The sequence below is a fragment of the Crocuta crocuta genome, unplaced genomic scaffold, assembly GCF_008692635.1.
Source record: "Crocuta crocuta isolate KB4526 unplaced genomic scaffold, BGI_CrCroc_1.0 scaffold197, whole genome shotgun sequence".
In the NCBI taxonomy this organism is placed as follows: domain Eukaryota; kingdom Metazoa; phylum Chordata; class Mammalia; order Carnivora; family Hyaenidae; genus Crocuta; species Crocuta crocuta.
Window position 1 is genome coordinate 9,889,078 of NW_027532002.1, and position 22,880 is coordinate 9,911,957.

Here is a 22,880-nt window from a genome sequence, read left to right on the forward strand (position 1 = left end):
CAGTGAGACAAATTTCAGACTTCTGCCCTCCAAAACTGATTAGTAAGTTTGTGTTGTTTCAAGCCATTAAGCCTAAATGCAAGTCTTTTAAAACACCAATAAGAAACTAATACAACATGATAAGGGATAATAAAAGTACTATGTTGACAACATGGTTTCCAGAAATACCTTTACTAAAGTTTAATGTAGGGGTCATCACCTTCTGGTATAAACAGGAAGTTCCGTATCATCTACAAACCCATTGCTGAGAGCTGTGCTAGATCCATAAAGAGATGATAAACAATAGAATAAATAATAGCTTAGTATACATATGATTTTAACTTATTTTTTTATTGAGATATAATTTGACATAGAACTATCAGTCCCAGGTATACGACAGGATTAAATATTTGTATGTGTTGCAAAATGATTTCTTCTTCTCTGTATGGATTTTAGAAATTAGTAGAAATGTGTCTATCACAACAGGATCAGTCCTATCAGAGTAACTTTTTCAGATAGCAGTTTCAACATACTAGATTTTAAGTATCAAAATTTAATGATGCAGATTCCTCTTAAGCATCACAAGAAACTAATTTTCATTTTTGCAGAAATATACATTCTAGTAGGTCTGCAACTCCTAAACTCAAAAGATCTAAGACATGTCCTCTAATGCTATATTATAAACATGAAGGTGAATCAAAGGTATGTGAATGTTCTACTCCTACTAGAAAGACAATCAGATAAAGAAAAAGTCTAACCACATAAAGGAATATAAAACTATTTATTGACCACTGTTTACCAGTATTTACAATAAAGTAAACAATATACAGTTGGATAACATTCTGACTACAAAGTTATTATTTTTCCTGGTTTCTGCTGAACCAGTAACTCAAATACTGAGAAGATTGAGCCTACATGTAAGGAATAAGTTGGGGTCAAGAAAAAACATGCAGGTCAAGAATTTAGATGACAGGTTTGTCCCCGTATCTATTTCAGCAGGTGCTAAATTGCCAACATCTCTAACCATNTGTTGTGAGGAAAAAAATGTTCAGTAAAAAGTCTCAACTGTTTTTGTCAAATGAAAATCTTTTACTTAAATCCTAATTCAACCAAAAGGTGTTCAAGTGCTTCTGAAGGATTATGTGGTACTTGTGGCTATGTTCCAAAACAGGCCACAGTTTGCCAATCTTTGTTTTAATTTTTTTAACTGTTTATTTATTTCTGAGAGAGAGACACACACACAGTGTGAGCAGGGGAGGGTCAGAGACAGAGGGAGACACAGAATCCGAAGCAGGCTCCAGGCTCTGAGCTGGCTGTCAGCACAGAGCCTGCCTGATGCGGGGCTCGAACCCACAAACCGCGAGATCGTGACCTGAGCCTAAGTCGGACGCTTAACCAACTAAGCCACCCAGGCGCCCCTGCCAATCTTTGTTTTAAAGCATCATAGCAAAAGAAACTAGAATCATCCTTTCAGTATATATTATTATCTAATGATAAAAACTATAAAACATTTTCTAGTTAAGGCTTCACAAATTTAAAAAAATCTATTCTTACTTTAAAATATAACAGCCATCATCTGCACTCTTACCATTTCATGAGAAACATTAATTCTCCACTGCTGTCTGTGGCACCAATTATTCGTTCAGGATCAAGACCTCTGGCAAAGCCTCTTGGTTTATCAGCCTGATTAAAAAGACATTAATTGACTATATAAATATTTCACTTACTTTTCATATAGCAAACTAATAATATTAACTTTCAATGTGCTTTCATGAATATAGCTTTCAAATAAAAATCTTCCAACAGTGAAAAAGAAATGGCAAGGGTAAGCACCTTTATTTAGTACTAAAACACACTGTGATTTCCCTTAACCTTACAAGAAACTACAACAAATCTGGATATCTAAAAGTATTCTAAATCTCAAGAAAACAAATACCTTTCTTTATCCTAATACATCAAAAGGCAGAACTGTATGGGCACACAAAAAAATCAATCCCTTTTAGTAACTCATCCATTAATAATCATAAATTCTTTAAAGTTATCACTTTTACATAGTAGTCTAAATTACCTATATATTTTTAAACCACACACAAAATACAAATAGGAAAATAGTAAAAACTCCAAAACTCACACTAGTGAGCACTGTCATCAATCTGAATTATAGGAAACCTTATAAAATACTTAGCATAAACCAGTGCTTCTAAAAGTGTGGTCTGAGGACCCCTGGAGATTCCTGAGACCATTGGTAGGTGTCTGTTTATCTGCAAGTCCCCTCTTTTCATGTATCTCTGACTTCAGATTGTGTTCGTGTATCTCCAAACATTAAGACAGCAAATCAGATGCAGAAGTAAACTATCTTAAGCCAGACATTGAAAAGATTTGCAAAAATGTAAAAGGACACTCTTCTTGTTTTACATTATTTTTCATTAAGTTATGAACATGGAATAGGTTTTGTCATTGTTAACTGAATACACAAGAATTTTAGGAATTTGCTTTAATTTCTAATATAGTTAGTATTGATAGTCCTAACACACATGAACAAAAGTTCTTGGGGATTCTCAATAATATCTCAAGGGTTCTGAGACCAAAAATGTTTGATGACTCTAACCTTTACTGTGTGGCTTTGGGCAAGTTAACCTCTCTGTGGTTCAGGTTTTCTAGAAAATAGGAATACTCTGTCTCATAGATATTTTGCAGTATACAAAGTGCAAAATAAGTTACACAGAACACTGCTGGGCACACTGTAAGGGCTCAAAGTAGGATAACTATTGTTATTAAACAGTGCTTCTTATCAGTATATGGTTGACTTTCAATTTATGCATATGGATTCTTAACACATTTCCTTTTTGCTTTGGCTGCTAAAAGCATCCAGAACCAAATTTGTTGTCAACCTGTTTCTCATTTGGAAAATGGGGATAATACCTATAATCTTAATAAACCTGTCATGAAGATTTAACAGATTATCTGTGAAGCACTTGGCATCTAGTACAAACTTTTAACTCCAAAGACCTTATCAATGCATCTGTATTTTATGTTTAGTTCCCAAACTTGAATGCTAATTCAGAATCAAGACCTCTTCTCAAATTGATGTTAGGTCAGTAGACACAAGTCAGTATAATCTGTTTAGGAGTTGAGGAGATAAGCAAGTGGTTCCGTGTTTTGCCCAAAGCCACAGAAACATTAGAGAAGCAAAGACTGGATCAAAATACCTATGTAATGAATGAACCAACTATCTCATTTCATTCTCACCCCTCCGCCCACCCCACCCCCACCAAAACCAAAAAAATTATTTCCATTACCAGTGATTATATACTTCAAAATCAAAGTGTTATTTGGCAATATTTTGACAAAACAAAGATCTCATGAGGAAGTACTTACTTTCTGGTAGTTAACGCTACTAACGGTCCCTAATCAGGATATACTATGAATTGTTTTTACTGCATTGTAAAGGGCTGCAATGATCATCTTTGTGCTCTGTTGTATTTAATACTCCCAGTCCCAGGACACAGGAAATGGTCTTATTAAGGATCAAATCCACAAATCTACTCAAAATAACACTAGCACAGCAATTTATGTGGTATAAACACTTGCTACATGTTTATATATGATGCAGGCTAAATCATGCCTATCCTTTCTGTCCTAAATATTAACATTTTAAAAAAGTTTTTCACGGATTTTAAAGCATTTCTATTTTAAATATCTTAAATGTACTTTCAAAATCAAGCTTTCAACCTTTTACAAAGTCAGTCTGGTCGGCAATATTTTATACTTACAGCATCTCTTTTCTTCTTGGATTTGCTATCATCAGATTCACTGTCAGATAAAGATTTTCTTTTTGTACCATCTTTTTCTTTACCAGCTTTTTGAGAATTAAGAAATGCTTCAATTAACTCTGGACAATCTAAATTTTCTTCAGGCTCCCAAGTATTGTCAGCACTGGGTTCGGTTAAAAAAAATTCAATTAAATACAATTCATCAGCATCATCCACATCCATTTAGTATTTATCTAAAAAAAAAAGTCTGCTGTACTGCAGATGCTTCTTCCCTATCTCCACATTCTTTTGAGAAAATCTACTTATATTTCCTGTGTCTACTTTCTCAGCACCTACTAAGTGGGCAATCTGCTGTATTACTCAAGTTAACTGTACCTGACTCTAGCAGAATAATTAGAGCTAATATTTTTCTAAGTTACACCAGTACCCACTTCAAAATTTCTCTGAAAAGGCTTTAAAAATGTGGATTTCTTATTCCTACCTCAAATTACTTTACCAGATCAATCAGACTATGCCTCAAGTTGGGATCTCCAACACGGTGTTTGAAAACACAATTCTAAGGCATTCTCAAATGTGAGACACAACTTTCAATTTCTGCTGGGTCCTCAAATTGGGGAATGATGAAGAATAGGGGTTGGCAACCCAAAAGTCAAATCCAGCTTTTTTATGTTGGGCAAACTAAGAATGGTTTTCACATTTTTAATTGGTTAGGAAAAAATTTCAAAATGACAGTTAAATGAAATTCAAACTTTAGGGCCCATAAAGTGTCATTAAAACACAGCCATGCTCATTTGTTTAATGTAGTGTCTACTGCTGCTTTGTACGGTATTTGCAGAGTTGTGTAATTGTGAGACCTATGACTCACAACGCCTCAAGTATTTACTATATGATTCTTTAAGGAAGAAAAATGAATACCAATTACCAAATGTGAAAGTTAGATAATTCTAGTGATAGGCTTGCTAACTTTTGTTTTTTTGTGTGTGTTTTTCTTTTTGGTAAATACTATCCCCAATGTGGAGGTGGAACTCAAAACTGTGAGATCATGAGTAGTATGCTTTACAAACTGAACCAGCCAGGCACCCCCCCTAGTCTTGCTAACTAGTCTTGTGTGCTCTGATCCAAAAAGCCTTTACAGAACAAAATAGAATGAAATTATCATTTTGGAGATGTTGGAAAACAAAGGTAATGTTAACTTTTTTTTTTTTTTTAAACATTATTTGTTTTTGAAACCGAGAGAAACAGTGCAAGCAGGGGAGAGGCAGAGAGGGAGACAGAATGCAAAGCAGGCTCCAGGCTCTGAGCTGTCCAGCACAGAGCCTGATGTGGGCTCAAAGTCACAAACCATGAGATCATGACCTGAGCCAAATTTGGATGCTTAACCGACTGAGCCACCCAGGTATCCCAAGTAATTGTTAACTTCTGATTGTAACTTGGGTTTTTTTGATATGCTGAGACTCTAAAATTGGCAAACCTGAATCTGAGAACAGAGAAGGACAAAAGTTGTAGCAGAGCCTCCATTTAATACAGATATATATAACCCTAACCCTTTCTGTATATACATATGTAGATATTATAGACTTCTATATTACCTAATTCAATTGTACACATTTAGCAAGTCTCAGTTATACTAATGGCCTTAAGTTTCAGAGAAAGAAGGAAAAAAGGAGTTAAGTTTCTTAACATTTTAATGAGCTGGACAGAAACAAACAGTACTTAATGTCTCACAATATTCCAAAACAAACAACAAAAAACCTACCACATGAAGGTAATCAATTCTTTGGCACACTGGTTAAAATCTAATTTTAAAATAGTTCGGACTTGGGCACTTTGGTAGCTCAGTCAGTTAAGCATTCGGCTCTTGATTTTGGCTCAGGTCATGATCTCACGCTTTGTAAGAACAAGCTCCAAGTTGGGCTCGATGGATGGCAGCTCCCTTTCTACACCTCACCCCCACTCTATACACGTTCTCTCAAAAAACGTAACAAATAACAGCATAACCTAACATAATGTAAAAAGTTCAGACTTATTTTACTTTGTTCTCCTACCTGCTGGAAATTTTTCTAGTGGCAAATTACAACTTTATGACATATACTTTAAAGGTAAATGGTGGGGCATGTAGTAGGTAATGGATACCTGAAGCCTAATTCGTTGACTAGCACACTCCCCCATATCCACCATGTTCAGAAAATTGTTGACTATCTTCACCTATCCATTTTTTATGAGTTACTGGCCATGGAACCTTGCTGGTTTTGTGGTCTTCGGCAGAAGATTCCAAGTAGATTTAGCATGAGATATATTTAAGAGTGGAATTTCTGCATGAGTTATTCACAATACAACATTATAAAAATGATTAGTAACAGGGAATATAAAGAACTAAGGAGCTTAAAAAATGCCCCAACTGCTTCTTAGAGATTAGAATACAGTAAACCTAATTTATGATTCAGGTCCTGGATTATGATAAGCACTTCTGTTCAACACCCACCAGTCCACCTTATATACAGTTTCAATGTTTTAGTGTCCTCTGTATATAAGGAAACTATACCAACTAGATGTTCTAATTGATACACTACCTAACTTCATTAAAATGCATTACAGGGTGAACGGCACTCCTGTAAATGGGACTCTTCAAGGCAATCAACTAGTTTCAAATATGCTTGGTTATTACTGTAGGCTAAAACTTGGCTTGTTTTAAACAGATCTCCAGCAAGGTACCCTGGATTAAAGGTGTCTTTACATTTAAAGAAATCTATGGGGAAACTGATTTTAAAAACTTCAGACCAAAAGCAGATTTTAAATGTCACTTAAATGCAGTTAAACATCTAATAAAAGCACCAGGTTTCTTACTCTGTAAATCCCTTCCACTTCAAGAAATACTCCACCTTCCCATTCACTACACGTCGGTCCAGTACTTTCTCCACCACAAATTCTTCAGGCTCTGCCTCTTCTACTTTTTTACTCTTTCCATTCTGTTTCTTTCCCATTTTTTGCTAAAATAAAACAAAACAGAGATTTAAGAGACATCTCTTTTTAAATTTTTGCGTACACTGTAAAAACTAAATTGTTTATATTATTGTTGCATTCAACACCTAGATTTTTACTTCTATATCCCAGAGGAGACCCTTCTGAAAAGATCAAAGTCAACAAAAGGAATACTTAATTCCATTTTAGTTCAAACCTATCACCCACTCCCTTCACTGAAATAATACAATAAAAACACTGGAAAATACTGTTATCTTTTCCAAATCTAATGTCTCATCTAGTCTACAAGACCAAGTTTACTAGAGTTTGCACTTATTTTAACTGCAATAGGCAACAGACAACTAGAAAGTATTAGAAGATGACACAAAGAAGAGAGTAACTACTATTAACAGGTCTTACTGAGCCAGTCCCATTAAAACTATAGCCCCCAAACCCTAAAATCCTCTTTATCAAAGCAAACACCGAAGTTAAAAGCCTTGATTATACAGAAAAGTGGTAACCGCAGAATGAAAACATGGTTCAAAATCCTGCTATCAATTACAGACTCAACTAAGGAGATCTTGAAGAAGTTAAAAAGGATGCTAATATTTTCCCATAAGTTCTATAGATGATTATTACGGATCATGTGGCACAAAGCTCTAATGTTGTCACATGAAGTTGCCGAAATGCTGGGTCATTTTAATTCTCCAATGTGAAAAAATCCTTCATTCTTGATTTCTCAAGAGTCCAAACTGGTAGCCAACAAAATTTACATAGAGAAATTTTTAGGTTAGTTTTTTTCTTTACATAATGCTACAACAGAAGCCGAGACACCATGCTAAACCCCACACTATTTCCCAAGAACTCAGAGATATTATTAGTATTGAAAACAAATAAAACAAAAAACTTAAATGGTTAATTAGAAGGCACTATGGGAAAGAAACCTCAAATGTTATGTTAATTTTAAATTCATTTCAGTGTTGCTATTAAAAAAAAAACCCTTAACTGCTAGTCACTGAAGTCACCCCTTATAGCATACAAGCAGAAAAGTTAACAGCAATACCTCAAGATTGCAAAAGTACACTAAAAATACGCAATTATTCAGAAATGTACATACATATGAGAATTAAAACTCCTCTGGAATTTAAAATAACCCAGCAAACACCTGATTTTGTTGGATACCATCTTCAAGTCAGGACTTAACAACTTTAGGAATGGCAGTGAGAGAAATGAAGAACTGATGTCGACAAAAGCCTATCACACAGTGATCCTAAATGATAAAATAGCCATCTTCATGAATACAAGGTTAACAGAATAAAGAGGGTAACAAAAATAAGCACAAAAAGTGAAAACAATAAACACTAATGAAATACAACCTGGCACAAAAAATGAACTATTTACTTCTATGGCACTCATAAGCTAGTTACAAGTTTTCATTTTTCTTTTCAAAAGAAAATTCAACCACTTTCCCATCAAAATTAAAAGCACACCTCATCTCTTGAAATGAAAAATTAGATTAAAATTTTTTTTCAAGACTGTCAATTTATGATCCCTTAACAGAAATACAATGCTTAACTATCATTAAGTTACAGACACTGAAGACTATCAAAACTGTGCCAAAGCAACAGAAGCATCTGTGTCTGCCTTCATCCTCCAAGCCTCAGGGATAGTAGGTTCCTTCTCCTTCCAATACTTAAAAGGTCACAGGTAACCATATAGCCAATTCAATTATTTACACTTTGGTTTACTGGTTATGGAACTTGTAAAGGCAGTTCAATCCTGAGGGGACATAGTAGATGGGAATCATTTATGCCACACTTTATGTTTCAATGCTTCCCAAGATATCAGAGTTTAACGTGCAACCTAATGGTAAAAATTAAAAATCACCAACTTGCCTTTGTAGTGTGAAACCCAAGGGAAGAATGTACAAACCAAAACCAAATGTTCACCTTATTTACATATTAGCACTCACCGTTAATAGGATTACAATTATTAATGCAATATGCTAGAATTACTGTGAGAACTGTAACTCTGAATTTTGAGATTTTTATGTGAATACTTCAATGTTTAAAAAAAAAACGGTAATATGACCAAACACACATCTTTACACATTCCTAGAATTTTTAATGAAGTGTTGGAATGAATGCAAACTCTGGATTTAAGAAAGTGAAGTGAAAAAATTTAATTGCTCAAAACATCCAGACGTACACTTCTCTTTCCTGGACAGATGTATGGTTTGGTTCATTTTGTATTTAAAAAAACCACAAGGCAATGAGGTGATTTTAAAGCCTTAATATATTTTAGAATAACCAAGTTTGAAATATGACAATATGACTTAAGTAATTCCAGAGATTGACTTTTGTCCCATCCTAAGTGTATGAGGAACAAGCCCTTTAAACTAATGAACACTGAAAATACCTGCTTTCTCTAGAATACAGTATAGAGTGATTTAGGGACGTTATGCAACAAACCAGAGCTTTACAGCATTCCCTGTCAATATTATTCCATGTTGCAAAACTTTATTTCAAGATAAAAATACTGTGTAAAATTCATGTTGCTATCCTCCCAAGATTAGGTTTCTTTCAATGGATTAAGACACTATTAAGTCAAGTCTATAAGTATCTCAATACAATGATTTCGTTTCTGCCCCTCATTCTCCCCGTAACACTGGGGGACATGGGACTAGGAAATACATGTGGATGTAAATATCTCAACCGCAGAGATGCAAAGTTATAATTTTCGGGGAAAAAATCTGAGTTAGATCCTTATATTTTAGTTTTCATTAACTTACCAATGTAGTTTTATTGGAGGCCATTTTTTATTGCAGACTTGAAGAGCTATTACTAGAAAAATGCATGACAGTTAAAAAGAAGTTTGCACGACACAGAAAAGGTAGGTAAACACAAGTTTTGTTTGGAATCCCAAACCCCCACTTATGTACCGTATATTTAAAACTTGTACTCAAATCCCGAGACGCAGGTCTGAGCTCCTGCCTAAGTTATTAGTGACCTATGCTTGCAGAGTATTATCAGTGTTGTAACCAAGTGGGTTTAGAAAACCTTACTGGGTACCCTGGTATCTGAGACAGTTTTACAAAGGAAAAAACAGTAGGCAGACAGACGTTATTTTTTCCCAATCTAAATGCCATTTATAACAGTCATATCCAGAATTTTTTTAAAAAAAGATCAAATAACTGGTCTCAAAATTTAACATGAAAACCCTATCACAATTATTAAACTACCCTGAATTTTCCCACGTGACCTTTTAACAGTCCAAAGAGGCGTCTATATAACCCCAACTTCGTTTCTTTTCAGAAACCCTCCCCCTTTGGAGTTTCAAATACTGAAGGAAAAAAACCATACTGAGATGCCTCAGTCCCATTTCGTGCCACTTCTGAGACAAGCCACCTCTTCTGTCCGCTCCCCACGAGCCCCACCCTGCTTACCCAGGCCTCAACGCCCGGCCCCCGCCCCCCACCCAGGAGCGCGGGCCTCGTGGTCAGCGCATCCGCGGGGAGAAACAAAGGCCGCGCGCGGCCCGGGGGCTCAAGGGCACTGCACCACCGGGCCCGTGTTCGTCCCCACCCGGCGGCAGCCACGTAACGGAACGCCCGCCGCAGCCTCAGGACGGCGGGGCCGTGCCGATGCGGGAGAACGCACCGCCCTCACGGGAGGCCCAAGTAGCCGACCGAGGCCGCGAAGGGGAGGAGGGCCCCTCATCTTGATCGCGGATGGGGGAGGGGACAAGGAAATGCGCTTTGTCTAGAAATAAGGCGGCTTTCGCCACGGCTCTCTACCCTCTCGAGGTCTGTCTCGTTTTCCCCTCCCCCCCAACTAACTCCAGGCGGCGGGCCAGCGCCAGGCCAGGCGCGGGGTCTCCGCTCGACTCTCCGCTGCTTCCCGCCAGCTCCTGACTCGGGGTCGGGCGGGGAAGGGCGGGAAGCAAGGAACTGGGGTGCACGGTGAGAATCCCTGGGGCGCAGGTGGTATCGTGAGCACCACCAACGAGTAGAGAAAGAGAAAGAAAGACACCGACTTCACCGCCTCCGNTTACGTTCGCGGCGTGGTGCCTGGTGGTCCCCGGAGGGGAGGGAAAGGGAAGCAGGGGCGAGGACAGTGACTGATCTTCTAGACCGAGGCGTTTCTGTTTCGCAGTAGCAGCGCCTGGCGCCAAAACCGGGCTCCGCCCACTTCCTCGCCCCTGGAAGTGGGTGCCTCCAAACGCTAGGGGTGAGGGATTGAAGAAAAACTTGGGCGGGGAGAATCGGCACTGGGAAGGAGCGCCCCTATCAAACCACTCTCTCCAAAGACTTCTTTTGAACCCAAGGGGCCGACTCCCAAAGACATTGGCCAGGGTTGGTGAAGTGTGAAGTGTAACGTGTTGACTAGGAGCCGCTTCGGGTGTTTCCGGAAGGGGCCGAGTCAGTGCTCAGCGCAGGAGGGGAGAGTTGGGGGAGGGAAATCGCTAGGGGGAGGCTATAAAGATAAATCTGGCGGGAGATGAAGGGCGGGGGAGTGAATAAGAGAGGCTTTGCGGCAGGGACCACCTCCCGGGTTGAGGGGGCTGGGCTTTAGGGCGGCGGATTAAGCTCCTCCCGACGGCGTTAATTTCAAACTGCGCGACCGTTTCTCACCTTCCCTGCGCTAAGGCGGGGGGGCTGGACCCAATTCCATTAGAGAGAGCTACGCAGGACTCGAGCCTTCCGCAATTCACTGAGCCCATTTGCGCAAGTGACGTCAAGCGCTGCCACTGGCTGCAAGAGGGGGAGGAGTACGTACCTGGCGTAAGGAGGGCGTAGAGCATTCCCGCCATTGGCGGCGGTTAGGGCGTTTACGCAACGGACTGACGTAGGGGAAGACGCGTTAGTCGGGGGGAAGGTTCTAGAAAAGCGGCGGCAGCGGCTCTAGCGGCAGTAGCAGCAGCGCCGGCTCCCGTGTGGAGGTGCTCTTAGCGGTGTTGTTTCTCGAGCAGCAGCAGCTCTCACTACAGCGCCAGGACGAGTCCGGTTCGTGTTCGTCCGCGGAGATCTCTCTCATCTCGCTCGGCTGCGGGAAATCGGGCTGAGGCGACTGAGTCCGCGATGGAGGTAACGGGTTTGAAATCAATGAGTTATTGAAAAGGGCATAGCGAGGCCGTTGGCGCCTCGATGGAAGTCGGCCATCCGCCTCCGTGGGAGAGCGGCGGTGAAACTGGGCCACTTCACAAGCGGTTCGTTTCAGGATATTTTTGAGGAGAGGTCGTTAGCCGAGGCCTGATTGAACAGCACCTTCCCCACCCTCAGCCTGCCGGCGCCATTTCCCTTTGCTGGGGGTGGGGGAGGGGGAACTTCCACATGGCGGACGCAGCCCTGCTTTGGCGAAGAGTGGGGCGCGGAGGCGGAAATTCTTAACTCCCTTTTCAAAGCACGCTGATTTGGGGGCTCCCGCGTCCCCGCGTTTGAGCTTTTCGGCGGGCCTGGGATTCTCCGGAGCGAGGCTGCGGCGNCTTCCTCGCAGCGTTTTTCTTTCCAGTGTTTGGATACTGATAGTTTGATTCCTTTATGGGAGAACAGAAGTGGTTAACTGTTCTTCTTTGTGCTCGGGTTGTTCTCATGCCTTTTCGAGGTGGATTCCGAGGGTTTGGGGAGCTTGGATCTTTAAAGTTCTGCGCACCTCATTAGAAGCTCTTTGCTTTCCCCTCGATGAAATGGCGCCATTGCGCTCAGAAGCCACACCGAAGAGCGGGCGGGTGGGGGAGTCGGTTCCCCGGGGCTGGCTCACACCGGGGTAAGAGGAGGGAAAACGACCTAGGGTGTCGGGCCTAGTTTTAAGGCAAACCATGCGACAAAGAACATTTTGTTTTCTGGCCCTCGTTTTTTGGGGTAACGGTTTTTCCGAGGCTGCGGTGACTTAAAAGCTAGTTGAATTGCAGGAAACTTTAGAAATAAAAATGGGAGCCATCAAGTTAGGACCGACTGTGGGTGGCCGTGGGGACGGAGGTTGGGGGGTGGTTTCACGATTCTTTTTCTAAGGATTCCTTGAATTTTAAAATCGCATTATGTTAACATTTTTGCTGGGAAATGTAGTCTTTATTAGGAAAGACTAGAGACTCTTGTGATAAACTAGAAATGAAGAGGGAAGTGAAATAAAAACTTAAGTACTTGGTTAAAACGTGGCTCAGTCTTAGACTTTTAACGGCTACATAGAAAACTTGAGGCTGGGCCACGATGTATTTGAACTTTGTCATTTGCTTTTCTCATTTATGTTTGCTATGATGGTTGATCATTACATTGATAAGCAAAAGGTCTCCAGCGAAGGGGGCCTGGTTGGGTATTTTCTTTGACCTTAAGCACGCTTATAAAATAACTTTGTAATCGATAGAGGACATCGGGTAAGTTTGGAAAAAACTGAGGTAAGTAATGAGTTTTTGCCTTTTGTTAGTGATGTGTAAAACTTATTGTAAATAATGCTTATATATCTGCGTAACTTATTTGGGTTGTTAAAAAGATGGATTTATGCTAATTAGACTAAATTAAGGAGAATTACTTTAAATGCCAATGTGTAGATAATCATCTAACTGGTTTTTTGGGTGTTCTAGGAGGCAGTTTGATAATTTGTTGAGCCTTTAAAAATTTTTACAATTCTAAGAACAGAAAAGTCTCTAGTTGAATACTTATCACTATTTTTTGAGCTGTTGGGGAATTTTCATGCTTGGAGGAAGTAAAACTTCCACAGAACTTGAGCTGTATGTAGTACTAGCTGGTAATCGTTGCATGGAAAATTATATTTGACCTTTGATTTGTATTATAAACTCAGCAGTTGTTCCTGGACATTATGAATTATTATGGTTTCTGAATATCTATTTTTTTATTCTAGTTATCTGAATGAAGCATAACGACCTATTTTAATTGAGAGCCAAAGATAATGGGCTGTTAATGGAACAAATTTGCTTGGTTTATAGGATTAAAATTTTTAAGCCCAGGATCTCCCCCCCCCATGTAAAATTGGAGACACTTGTGCTGTGTAGTGTGCCAGATGGCCATTAAGGTCAATAACTTGATTTTTTTTTTCTTTTCCTGGATTAAATTGTGATAATACGAAATTAAGTAGTTAACAGTGGTCATCTAAGCTTTTATGGTTCTTGAAAAGGGAGGTTATAGAAACATTTTACTGCATTTATGGTTCAGTAGTATATTGTGTTGTCCTATAAATACCAAATATAAGCATGCCCCAAAAAAGTTATTTTAAAAACTTTTGAAGCTCTAGTTGGTCATAAGATATTTCTCCTTTGGTCAGAGGAGAGGCAGATTTTATAAGGATGTGTTGGTAAATACATTGAATGTTCAAGGTTTTTGTTACTCATGGAGAGTTGGTGTGTGGGGAAAGAAGAATTTTTAAAAGTGGGTTTTTTTTAACTGAAGTACGGAAGAACCACCACCAGAGGGAGCAGTAAAGGGAAAACAAATGTCAGTTCTAGAGAACTGAATTCTGAAACAGTGAATTTTGAGTTTTAAGTAAAGAATCAACAGTTTTTGTGTTTTTTTTAAAAGAAGCTATTTACAGTGAGTATTTAAAAGGAAATCTATTTGTTCTGGACAATAGGGTTGAATCTAAATTTGGTAACAATTGTTTAAAGTTGCAATGACCTAGGTTTAGGTTTGCTCCTCTTTTCAGAAAGTTTTTTTTTTTTCTTTTAAGGTTAAGGCATGTTAAAGTAATTAAATGTCAAGTAAATTTGGATCAAGCATTAATGACTTTGAAACTTGTGTAGTTCAGCTGAGGAAATTTTTTTTGGTGTAACACAACTAATATGCAGTTTAACATATGGTTTAAATTTGATGTAAGTTTTTTTTTTCCCCCCCCAGAAAACTTTAGAAACTGTTCCTTTGGAGAGGAAAAAGGTACTCTGCCAGCAGGTCACCTCATATTTAAGAATTTAATTTCCTGCATACAAAGAGGAAATGTAAATAAAAATTGAAATGGTGTTTTCCTTTGCAGAGAGAAAAGGAACAGTTCCGTAAACTCTTTATTGGTGGCTTGAGCTTTGAAACCACAGAAGAAAGTTTGAGGAACTACTACGAACAATGGGGAAAACTTACAGACTGTGTGGTACGTTTAGATGCTAGTCTTTCAACTCTTGGGCTACTAGGTTTAACATGTTGAGTACATCGTTTTTAAAACCGTGTTTATGAAAATTGCTGGTCATTAAAACTGCTAGCTCATAACGCAAGTAGTGAGAGGAAATGATTAAGCTCTCTCTTTTTGTTTTTTTTAAGGTCATGAGAGATCCTGCAAGCAAAAGATCAAGAGGATTTGGTTTTGTAACTTTTTCATCCATGGCTGAGGTTGATGCTGCCATGGCCGCAAGACCCCATTCAATTGATGGGAGAGTGGTTGAGCCAAAACGTGCTGTTGCGAGAGAGGTGAGCAAAACGGAACTTAATAAATAAGATACTCCGGTCTCACTGGTCTCACCGAAGTGTAGAGGAACTTTTGAAATAACATTAATATGTAACTTAAATTGTTACTGCTTTATTAAAGCTGTTGGTCTTCTCTTTTCCCAGATTCATCTGTTTTTGTAAAAAATAAGTTCTTAGTCCTAATCTATTGCTTTATGTGGCATTTTATCATGGGCTAGAAGTTATCTTTAGTACCTAGATGATATGCTTTAAATCATGTTTTGGGGTGTTTGGGGTTTTTTTTTGTTTTTTGGGGGTTTTTTTGGTAAGTTTTTTTTTCCCCCCATTCCAGGAATCTGGAAAACCAGGGGCTCATGTAACTGTGAAGAAGCTGTTTGTTGGTGGAATTAAAGAAGATACTGAGGAGCATCATCTTAGAGATTATTTCGAGGAGTATGGAAAGATTGATACAATTGAGATAATCACTGATAGACAGTCTGGAAAGAAAAGAGGCTTTGGATTTGTTACTTTTGATGATCATGATCCTGTGGATAAGATTGTGTGTAAGTGTCTATAAGCTTTAGGTGTATGGCTCTCTTTGTATTAAATTTTGGGTTTAATTTATTAAAAGATAAAATGTGCAAATTGTTAATGTTGATATGAGTATGAATTTTTTATTCCAGTGCAGAAATATCACACCATCAATGGTCATAATGCAGAAGTAAGAAAGGCTTTGTCTAGACAAGAAATGCAGGAAGTCCAAAGTTCTAGAAGTGGAAGAGGAGGTAACTTCTAACTCATTTATTTATGTATTTTTAAGAATTATTTGATTAGATGCTTGTTACTGACGTGATTTATTGCAGGCAACTTCGGTTTTGGAGATTCTCGTGGTGGTGGTGGAAATTTTGGACCAGGACCAGGAAGTAACTTTAGAGGAGGATCTGGTAAGTTCAAGTTTTAAGTGTTAGAAGGGTGAATGTGCTTGTTTAAAAAAACAAGTTTTAATTAGATTCAGGAAATCTAACTTAAGTTTTTAAAATTCTCTTTAAGGCTTAAGTAGATTGCATTATGGTAGGATATTTTGAATTCATTAGGTAAGAGATCTCTAGAAACATAATTTTTTATATCCTAATCCAGAACAGTCCATAGCAGAGATCTTTTTTAGGGTGATCAACTTTTTTTAAAAAGATAGATAACTGCAACTACTTTAAAAAGTGAGGGACCCCCTGAGTCGGCAGTGAAAGTATTGTGGAGGCTTTTGTGTATAGCTTTAAAAAGTTTTTTCAGTTGGTTTTTTTGATTTTTGGCTTTAGGTTTCAAATTCATTTATTTGAATTACTAATGTGAGGTGCCAACAGAAAAACAGTTGCTGCTCCCATCCAAGGTCTCTTAAATTGAGACCTGCCAGATCTGAGCCCCTTTAGACCATTATTCTCCTGAGATCTCAGTACACATTTTGTATTTTAAGAATAAACTAGTAAGCACCAGTGTTGTGCCACAAGGAGGGATGGTTCCTAGTTTCAGAGGCAATAAAGAGTAGAGGGAAGCAGGAAGAGAAATCAGATATAGTAATAATACTTTTCCTGTTTCTAACAGATGGATATGGAAGTGGTCGTGGATTTGGGGATGGCTATAATGGGTATGGAGGAGGACCTGGAGGTCAGTTTCTTTCACATTTGGTTTATGTGACTTAAAACCCTATTTATGTTTGTTCAGTTAAGTATGAACATGAAATTTTAATGTTTTGTCTTTTCTAAAGGGTTTAGGTGATAGTGTTTCGATTATTTGGCTATTCTATAATTTGCATCTTGGTTTACCTTATGGAAAGGATATTTTTGCTTGTAGGTGGTACTACAGGTTGCAAAATTATTAGGTGGATTTTAAATCAGAATTTAAAGCTGCTGTCATACTGTATCTTGTTCCTCAAGTACAATACTGGGTGTATGCTATTTTCCTGAAAAACTGCAGACCCCTAGATGTTAACATGATCAGTATGTAAAAGGGAGATTATGTAAGAGCAGTTGTGTTGTTTTAATTAGTCCTTTAGCAAGATTAAGTCCCCTGGGATAATTTGTAAAAAGTAACCAAAAGAACTTCTTAAAATACAGTTTTTTTCTTGGGCCTAGCTAAAGTTGTGAGCCATTGCTACATGACAAGTGATGCATTAGATTGTTTTGTTGGAGTACGGGAATGTTCCCATTTGCTCACAAATAATCCTGTCAAGAATGAGATAGTAAAACTTTAGCTGGTAATAGACCTAAATGCTCTTTTGCCATCCCTTAAGCATAATAGAGTACTGGAACATCTCAACTGTTTTAATTCTGCTTTGAAGTCCAAATATTAATTGCTATTATGAGAAAGAGGAGTTTTTTTTAAATAATTCGAAGTCATTGTAAGTTTTTGAAATTGATGCAAATTTGTTAATTTCTGGTCCTCCCCCCATTTCTACTCAGAAGGATATAGTGGGCATATTTAAGACACATGACGATGATTAGGAAGCATGTTTGGAACTTAGGTTTTGGACCAGTGTGGCTTTTTTTTTTTTTTTTTTTTTAAATCCTGCTTGCCCTGTGCCTATTGTTTGCGCCTGCTCCCACAACCCTTACACAAAATACAAATGTTCAAAAATACCTGTAAGAATTCTTAGTATCTTTAGTGTTAGGGGAGAACAGCTGTAGCATTGCAGTGTTGGCCTCTATAAAGGTTTTTACCTAGTTGGTTGTGAGCAGGTGCTCCCTGCCTCTAAATATTTACTAGGCATAGTTATTCTATTCTGCCCTTGAGGCTATTAACAGAAGAGATTTCATAGAAGAAATATCTTATAAGAATGTGTTTTGGAAAGTTGGAAATGGGTGTGATAAGACAGTTCAAATGGCATTGAAAGTATTAAGTAATTACTTAAAGGCTTATTTTATAATAGGTGGCAATTTTGGAGGTAGCCCTGGTTATGGAGGAGGAAGAGGAGGATATGGTGGTGGAGGACCTGGATATGGCAACCAGGGTGGGGGCTACGGAGGTGGTTATGACAACTATGGAGGAGGTAATAAATTCACCTGCAACCTTTATGTGGGTATTTGGATTGGAATTATAATGACTTTTAACAAGCGAGATTTTTCATTTCAATGTTGTCAATAGTTGCCTTAAATGTAGAGTTGTAGATAGGTGTTTTGCATTTATTCTGATTGTTTCTATCGGAAATTTAGTTTTAAGTGTTTAGCGTATATTGCTAGTTTAATGTTTGAGTGTGTTATTTTGAAAGTCATTATGCAAAGCCTACTTTCCTGATTTTTTTACCACAGGAAATTATGGAAGTGGAAATTACAATGATTTTGGAAATTATAACCAACAACCTTCTAACTATGGTCCAATGAAGAGTGGAAACTTTGGTGGTAGCAGGAACATGGGGGGACCATATGGTGGAGGTAATTTATAAGATTGTTCAAATTATTTTGTGGGATTAAAAGAGTAGTTCATCGTAACTTCAAGAATGGAAGATACTTTAATTGCTAGTTTGAGTAACATTTCCATTATTAGAGTGTTAACTAAAATGGTGGGTTGGATGTTCACTGGCATAAACTATTGAGGATATAGGAAAGTAGGTTAAACGTTGCAGGTAGGGCTTTTCTCTTTGGCTGATTACTTTGTAAAAAGCCAAATAAAATTGAGCATATTGCAAGTTATATAAAATTTTATGTCTCTTTTTGAAAGTTAAGTCACATATCTTTATTTCACGGTATTAAGCTCTTCAGAAAGCTTTCAGTAGGACCAAACCAATTAGTTTATGCCTCTTATGCTTGGTATGCCTTTTTTTTTTTTTTTTTTGATCCCGTACTGACACCAAATGATTGGTAGATAGAACAGCAGCAGTATGATGTTTTCAACTATAAAGGGCAACATAAAACTACTTGAGTCTGGATAAATTGGGATAAAGTTTGCCAAATAATAGGTTGACTACAAGCAGATAACAGGTTATGAGCTGCTTGTTTTAAGAAGTTTATGTCCATAAAATAGAAAACAACTGTAGATAGTTACTAGGCAGATCACAGAAAATGAGAGTAAATTTGCTTTCTCTTGCTGTTTTTAACAATTCTAGGAAACTATGGTCCTGGAGGCAGTGGAGGAAGTGGGGGTTATGGAGGGAGAAGCCGATATTGAGCTTCTTCCTATTTGCCATGGGTAAGTAGCTTTTGAGTTTTATCTTATTATTGTCTTGGGAGATCTAGCTGCCAGGAGTAAAAGCTTTTTAGGATCATGTTATCTTTCCTTAAAATCTGGTTAGATGAATAATTTCATAACCTATTTTTTTTTTACTCTTTACTTCTGTTGAAACAGGCTTCACTGTATAAATAGGAGAGGATGAGAGCCCAGAGGTAACAGAACAGCTTCAGGTTATCGAAATAACAATGTTAAGGAAACTCTTATCTCAGTCATGCATAAATATGCAGTGATATGGCAGAAGACACCAGAGCAGATGCAGAGAGCCATTTTGTGAATGGATTGGATTATTTAATAACATTACCTTACTGTGGAGGAAGGATTGTAAAAAAAAAATGCCTTTGAGACAGTTTCTTAGCTTTTTAATTGTTGTTTCTTTCTAGTGGTCTTTGTAAGAGTGTAGAAGCATTCCTTCTTTGATAATGTTAAATTTGTAAGTTTCAGGTGACATGTGAAACCTTTTTTAAGATTTTTCTCAAAGTTTTGAAAAGCTATTAGCCAGGATCATGGTGTAATAAGACATAACGTTTTTCCTTTAAAAAAATTTAAGTGCGTGTGTAGAGTTAAGAAGCTGTTGTACATTTATGATTTAATAAAATAATTCTAAAGGAAATTGTGTAATTATAGACTTTTTATTTTAAATAAGTTAAGGAGTGGGTAGTATAATTAAGGTCCATTGCAAAGCTGTTGTTATATTTGTGTAAGATAAATGCTGGTCAGATATAAGTGTGTTGTCTGCAATTCATCAGGATTAAATTATCTAGATAACTTAAGGGATATCTCTGCAAAGAGAAACACCTTTTTAGATCTTTTAGATGCTGCTTCTTCAATGCAAGGAAAGGAAATAACCCCAGCGAGGTACTCTTCAGGGATACAGGTCTAGTACAAGAGAACTCTTGACGGCTACTAAGTTCAGCCAGTCTTAAAAAACTGTGCTGTTTCTACAAAGCTTTAACTACAGTAGTTTATAAGGATGACAACGAAAGCTGAGGGTGTAGAGCAAAATAGTTCTAAGCATCAGTTAAACTTCTTTAGGTAAGATCTTATTTACTTTTCCTTTCTTAATTTTCCTCCCCAAAAGATAAACTAATACTACTCTTCAATGGTCTTTCAGTATAGTGGTTCTTATGTAGTTTAACATAGCTATAAATTTGAGTTTAACAATTTATAAACTCAAGACAATAATCTTATAAACCCTGTTTTCCAATCTGTCATTTACTTAAATTATTTTGGTTGTTTTTTTCCCCCCTTTTTTCCCTTCTTTCCCACCCCCTTCTCCCTCTATGAAGATTCAGGTGCTTAACATATCATTTTTTTCCCTGCTGGAATTTAGCATTGATATGAACCATGGACAAGTATATTCTGCTGCCACAAAGACTGTAAAGTGCTTCATTTCAACAGCTGAGGCGCAAGCCAAGTGATCATTAATAAAGCTTTTCTTGGTTCCTTCAGTGGTGTTGGTAGTAAAATGGTAGGTAAAAGTTAGGCTGCAAGTTCAATAAATCATGAAATTACCCATCATTACACCCATGTGTATTCACATTTCTTGGATCAAGCATTTTGAGTGAACTCTAGTGGTTTTTATTAAAAATAAAGACATTTTTATTCTTCTGTTATATGGTTGTTCCTAGTTTTACGTGCTTATCAGGATCAGGCTCAGGCGAAGGTAGGGTAAAATGGTTGAAACTTTTCAGATGATAGTTTATATTTATGAAGTGTCTACATTATTAATCCTGTATGTATCAAGTACTAAATATTTAGGTTTAAATGTGGTAATTCTTTCCAATCCCCTACCTTATAGGAGAGATGTAGGTTGGCTGCTGAAATTCATTTCTTAAATGTCAAGAGTTTGATTTGCCTGGCTTTATTGCCTTTTCAGGAATGTGATAATCAGGGCTTATTCTACTGTATGCACCAGTGAGTCTTCTTTGATCCTAAGACCACCACTGAAGTTATTTAGGTTCTTTGGACAAACATGATAAACTTCTTCAGATACTTTTTTTTTCCTTTGGCAGGAAGGTGTCTTGCTGCAGGTAACTAATGAAGAAGTGGTCAACCACAGAGTCTTCAAGAAATAAGAAATACTGTACCATCTGAAAGTAGTTCTTGTTGGTGCCTTCATTTAAAAAAAAAGCACTTTAAGATTAAAGGGAAATGTTTTCTGATAAAATACAAATTTCATTTAGCACAGGTTCTTAATACAAAACCATTATAAATTGAGTATTGTTTGTAAAAGAGTTACATCAAATAAGCTAGAGAGAGAAATGTATCATGTTTTAAATTAGGTTTTGTGAGTAGACAGATTAAAATTCTATTTTAAATATAAAGTTTATAAAATAAACACTTTTGTATTCAAATATTTGGTGTAATGTTTACACATAAAATGTGTGAATCTTGTTCTATAAACGTACAGTTGTTTAAAAGCTTGCCGTCCCCTAGAGTTTTAAAGCAGTTTCACAAAGTTATGCATATTGCCATTTTTATTTCAGTATTAATAGTTACATAAAAGCGTTGTGGACATTATTGGCTGTCCCTAATAAAATGCCATTCTTTTACACTGTACATTCAGCGTTTGAATACTGCTCTAGTTTTCTCGCTTTAACCTTGTATGTTTAATATTGCTGGTGGCGTTTTTACAAACATTTTAAACTAGAGTGGTCCCAAATAGGTGCAAGGCACTGAGACAAAAATCTGTTATACTAGCTTCTCAGATGTCAATTAGCTTTATATGCATTTTAAACTTAGTTTCAGTGGTTGTCTTTTTTAAGTGTTAAACATGGTGGATGGAATTTAACAAGCAGTGCCTTGGATATTTACCTGAAATAACAAGATAACAGGAAAGGTACCTAGGAAGATTGGTTTAACTTTTTTTTTTTTGGTTTTGATAATGAGGTATCCCACAGGTAAGTCAAACTGATGGCCAACAGAAGATGAGCTGTTTTGTTTAAAACCGTAGCTGCGTTCATTGACTAAACTTGTCAGAATACTTCAAAATTAGGCAAATGTTTTTGAAGATTTTAGAAAAGCCCAAGTCTACCAGGAAGTGGAATTTGGAAAGTAAATCAAGTTGGTATGGTAACACAAACTTGAGTACCCAACCCTTAATCCGCTTAAGTAGGGGAAAAAATTGCACCTCAAGCTCAAACTGGCTTACTGCAACTAAGTAGGTGCTGTTGAATAATCAGTGGTCATTTCCCCCATGTTTATGTTGTGTGTTGATTGAGCGGTTTACTTTTAGAAGAACCTTAAGAATTAGGGCAGTTTCTGTGTAAGTTTTCTACCTAAGGGAAATCACAATCTTTCATACATGTTGTGTATCATATTCCTAAATCAGGCTTAACCCTTAATCTCCGTATTTTAGAGTGACAATGAACTTGTTACTTTACACCGTATTTGCAGGTCAACTTGGAAACTGTAGCTGTGACTGGCAGAAGCTCAAGGTTGCAGTTAGGAAAATTTTGTTTAGGGCATAACTGACAGGACTGGCATGTGGATACAAGCTATTCCCTTTCCCGGTAGTGAGTTCTCCCAAGAGCAACCAAAAGCCTCCAAATACGATCACTGTTGGGAAGTAATGC

At 37.6% G+C, this 22,880-nt stretch overlaps 2 protein-coding genes and 1 long non-coding RNA gene across 10 annotated transcripts in view; 2 read left to right on the forward strand and 1 right to left on the reverse strand.

The window, feature by feature from the left end:
• The window catches only part of LOC144240901 (uncharacterized), a 31,254-nt gene extending 20,638 nt beyond the window's left edge, over positions 1–10,616 (forward strand). For both annotated transcript variants that reach the window (XR_013337889.1, XR_013337890.1), the window contains exons 3-4: positions 9,538–9,602; positions 10,025–10,616. This is a non-coding gene — a long non-coding RNA (uncharacterized LOC144240901). The remainder of the gene's footprint in view (positions 1–9,537; positions 9,603–10,024) is intronic.
• Positions 1,534–10,758, reverse strand: CBX3 (chromobox 3). Of its 3 annotated transcripts, none has more exons than XM_077775318.1 (5): positions 10,746–10,758; positions 9,502–9,553; positions 6,597–6,739; positions 3,753–3,915; positions 1,534–1,662 (listed from the first exon to the last, which is right to left on the reverse strand). In XM_077775318.1, the coding sequence occupies exons 2-5, from the start codon at positions 9,523–9,525 to the stop codon at positions 1,564–1,566; spliced, it is 429 nt and encodes a 142-aa protein (XP_077631444.1). In that variant the 5' UTR covers positions 9,526–9,553; positions 10,746–10,758; the 3' UTR covers positions 1,534–1,563. The 3 variants fall into 3 exon arrangements, with proteins under 3 accessions (XP_077631444.1, XP_077631443.1, XP_077631445.1); XM_077775319.1 differs by lacking the exon at positions 10,746–10,758 and adding an exon at positions 5,992–5,995 and having other exon boundaries at positions 1,555–1,662; positions 3,753–3,838; positions 9,502–10,031; XM_077775317.1 differs by lacking the exon at positions 10,746–10,758 and having other exon boundaries at positions 9,502–9,565.
• Positions 10,759–11,575: 817 nt separating this feature from the next.
• On the forward strand, positions 11,576–21,864 carry HNRNPA2B1 (heterogeneous nuclear ribonucleoprotein A2/B1). 5 transcript variants are annotated; one of them, XR_013337891.1, is made up of 13 exons: positions 11,576–11,796; positions 14,554–14,589; positions 14,687–14,797; positions 14,965–15,111; positions 15,440–15,650; positions 15,771–15,872; positions 15,951–16,031; positions 16,684–16,746; positions 18,008–18,127; positions 18,387–18,509; positions 19,181–19,263; positions 20,636–20,773; positions 21,318–21,864. XR_013337891.1 is itself a non-coding variant. In XM_077775322.1 (12 exons), exons 1-11 carry the CDS (start codon positions 11,791–11,793, stop codon positions 19,240–19,242), a joined length of 1,062 nt encoding a protein of 353 aa, XP_077631448.1. In that variant the 5' UTR covers positions 11,576–11,790; the 3' UTR covers positions 19,243–19,263; positions 21,318–21,864. The 5 variants fall into 5 exon arrangements, 4 of the variants coding, with proteins under 4 accessions (XP_077631448.1, XP_077631446.1, XP_077631450.1 ...); XM_077775322.1 differs by lacking the exon at positions 20,636–20,773; XM_077775320.1 differs by lacking the exons at positions 20,636–20,773; positions 21,318–21,864 and adding an exon at positions 19,420–19,915 and having other exon boundaries at positions 11,577–11,796.
• Positions 21,865–22,880: the final 1,016 nt, after the last annotated feature.

What these genes read in the sequence shown, in the direction of transcription:
- CBX3 (XM_077775318.1), bottom strand. Translation starts at nt 9,525, where the DNA reads ATGGCCTCCAATAAAACTACATTG. An exon ending in CCTCCAATAAAACTACATTG is followed by an intron (nt 6,740 to 9,501) that starts GTAAGTTAATGA and finishes GTTTTATTTTAG; the next exon opens with CAAAAAATGGGAAAGAAACA. An exon ending in AAGTGGAAGGGATTTACAGA is followed by an intron (nt 3,916 to 6,596) that starts GTAAGAAACCTG and finishes AACCGAACCCAG; the next exon opens with TGCTGACAATACTTGGGAGC.
- HNRNPA2B1 (XM_077775322.1), top strand. An exon ending in GAAAACTTACAGACTGTGTG is followed by an intron (nt 14,798 to 14,964) that starts GTACGTTTAGAT and finishes GTTTTTTTTAAG; the next exon opens with GTCATGAGAGATCCTGCAAG. An exon ending in TTATGACAACTATGGAGGAG is followed by an intron (nt 18,128 to 18,386) that starts GTAATAAATTCA and finishes TTTTTACCACAG; the next exon opens with GAAATTATGGAAGTGGAAAT.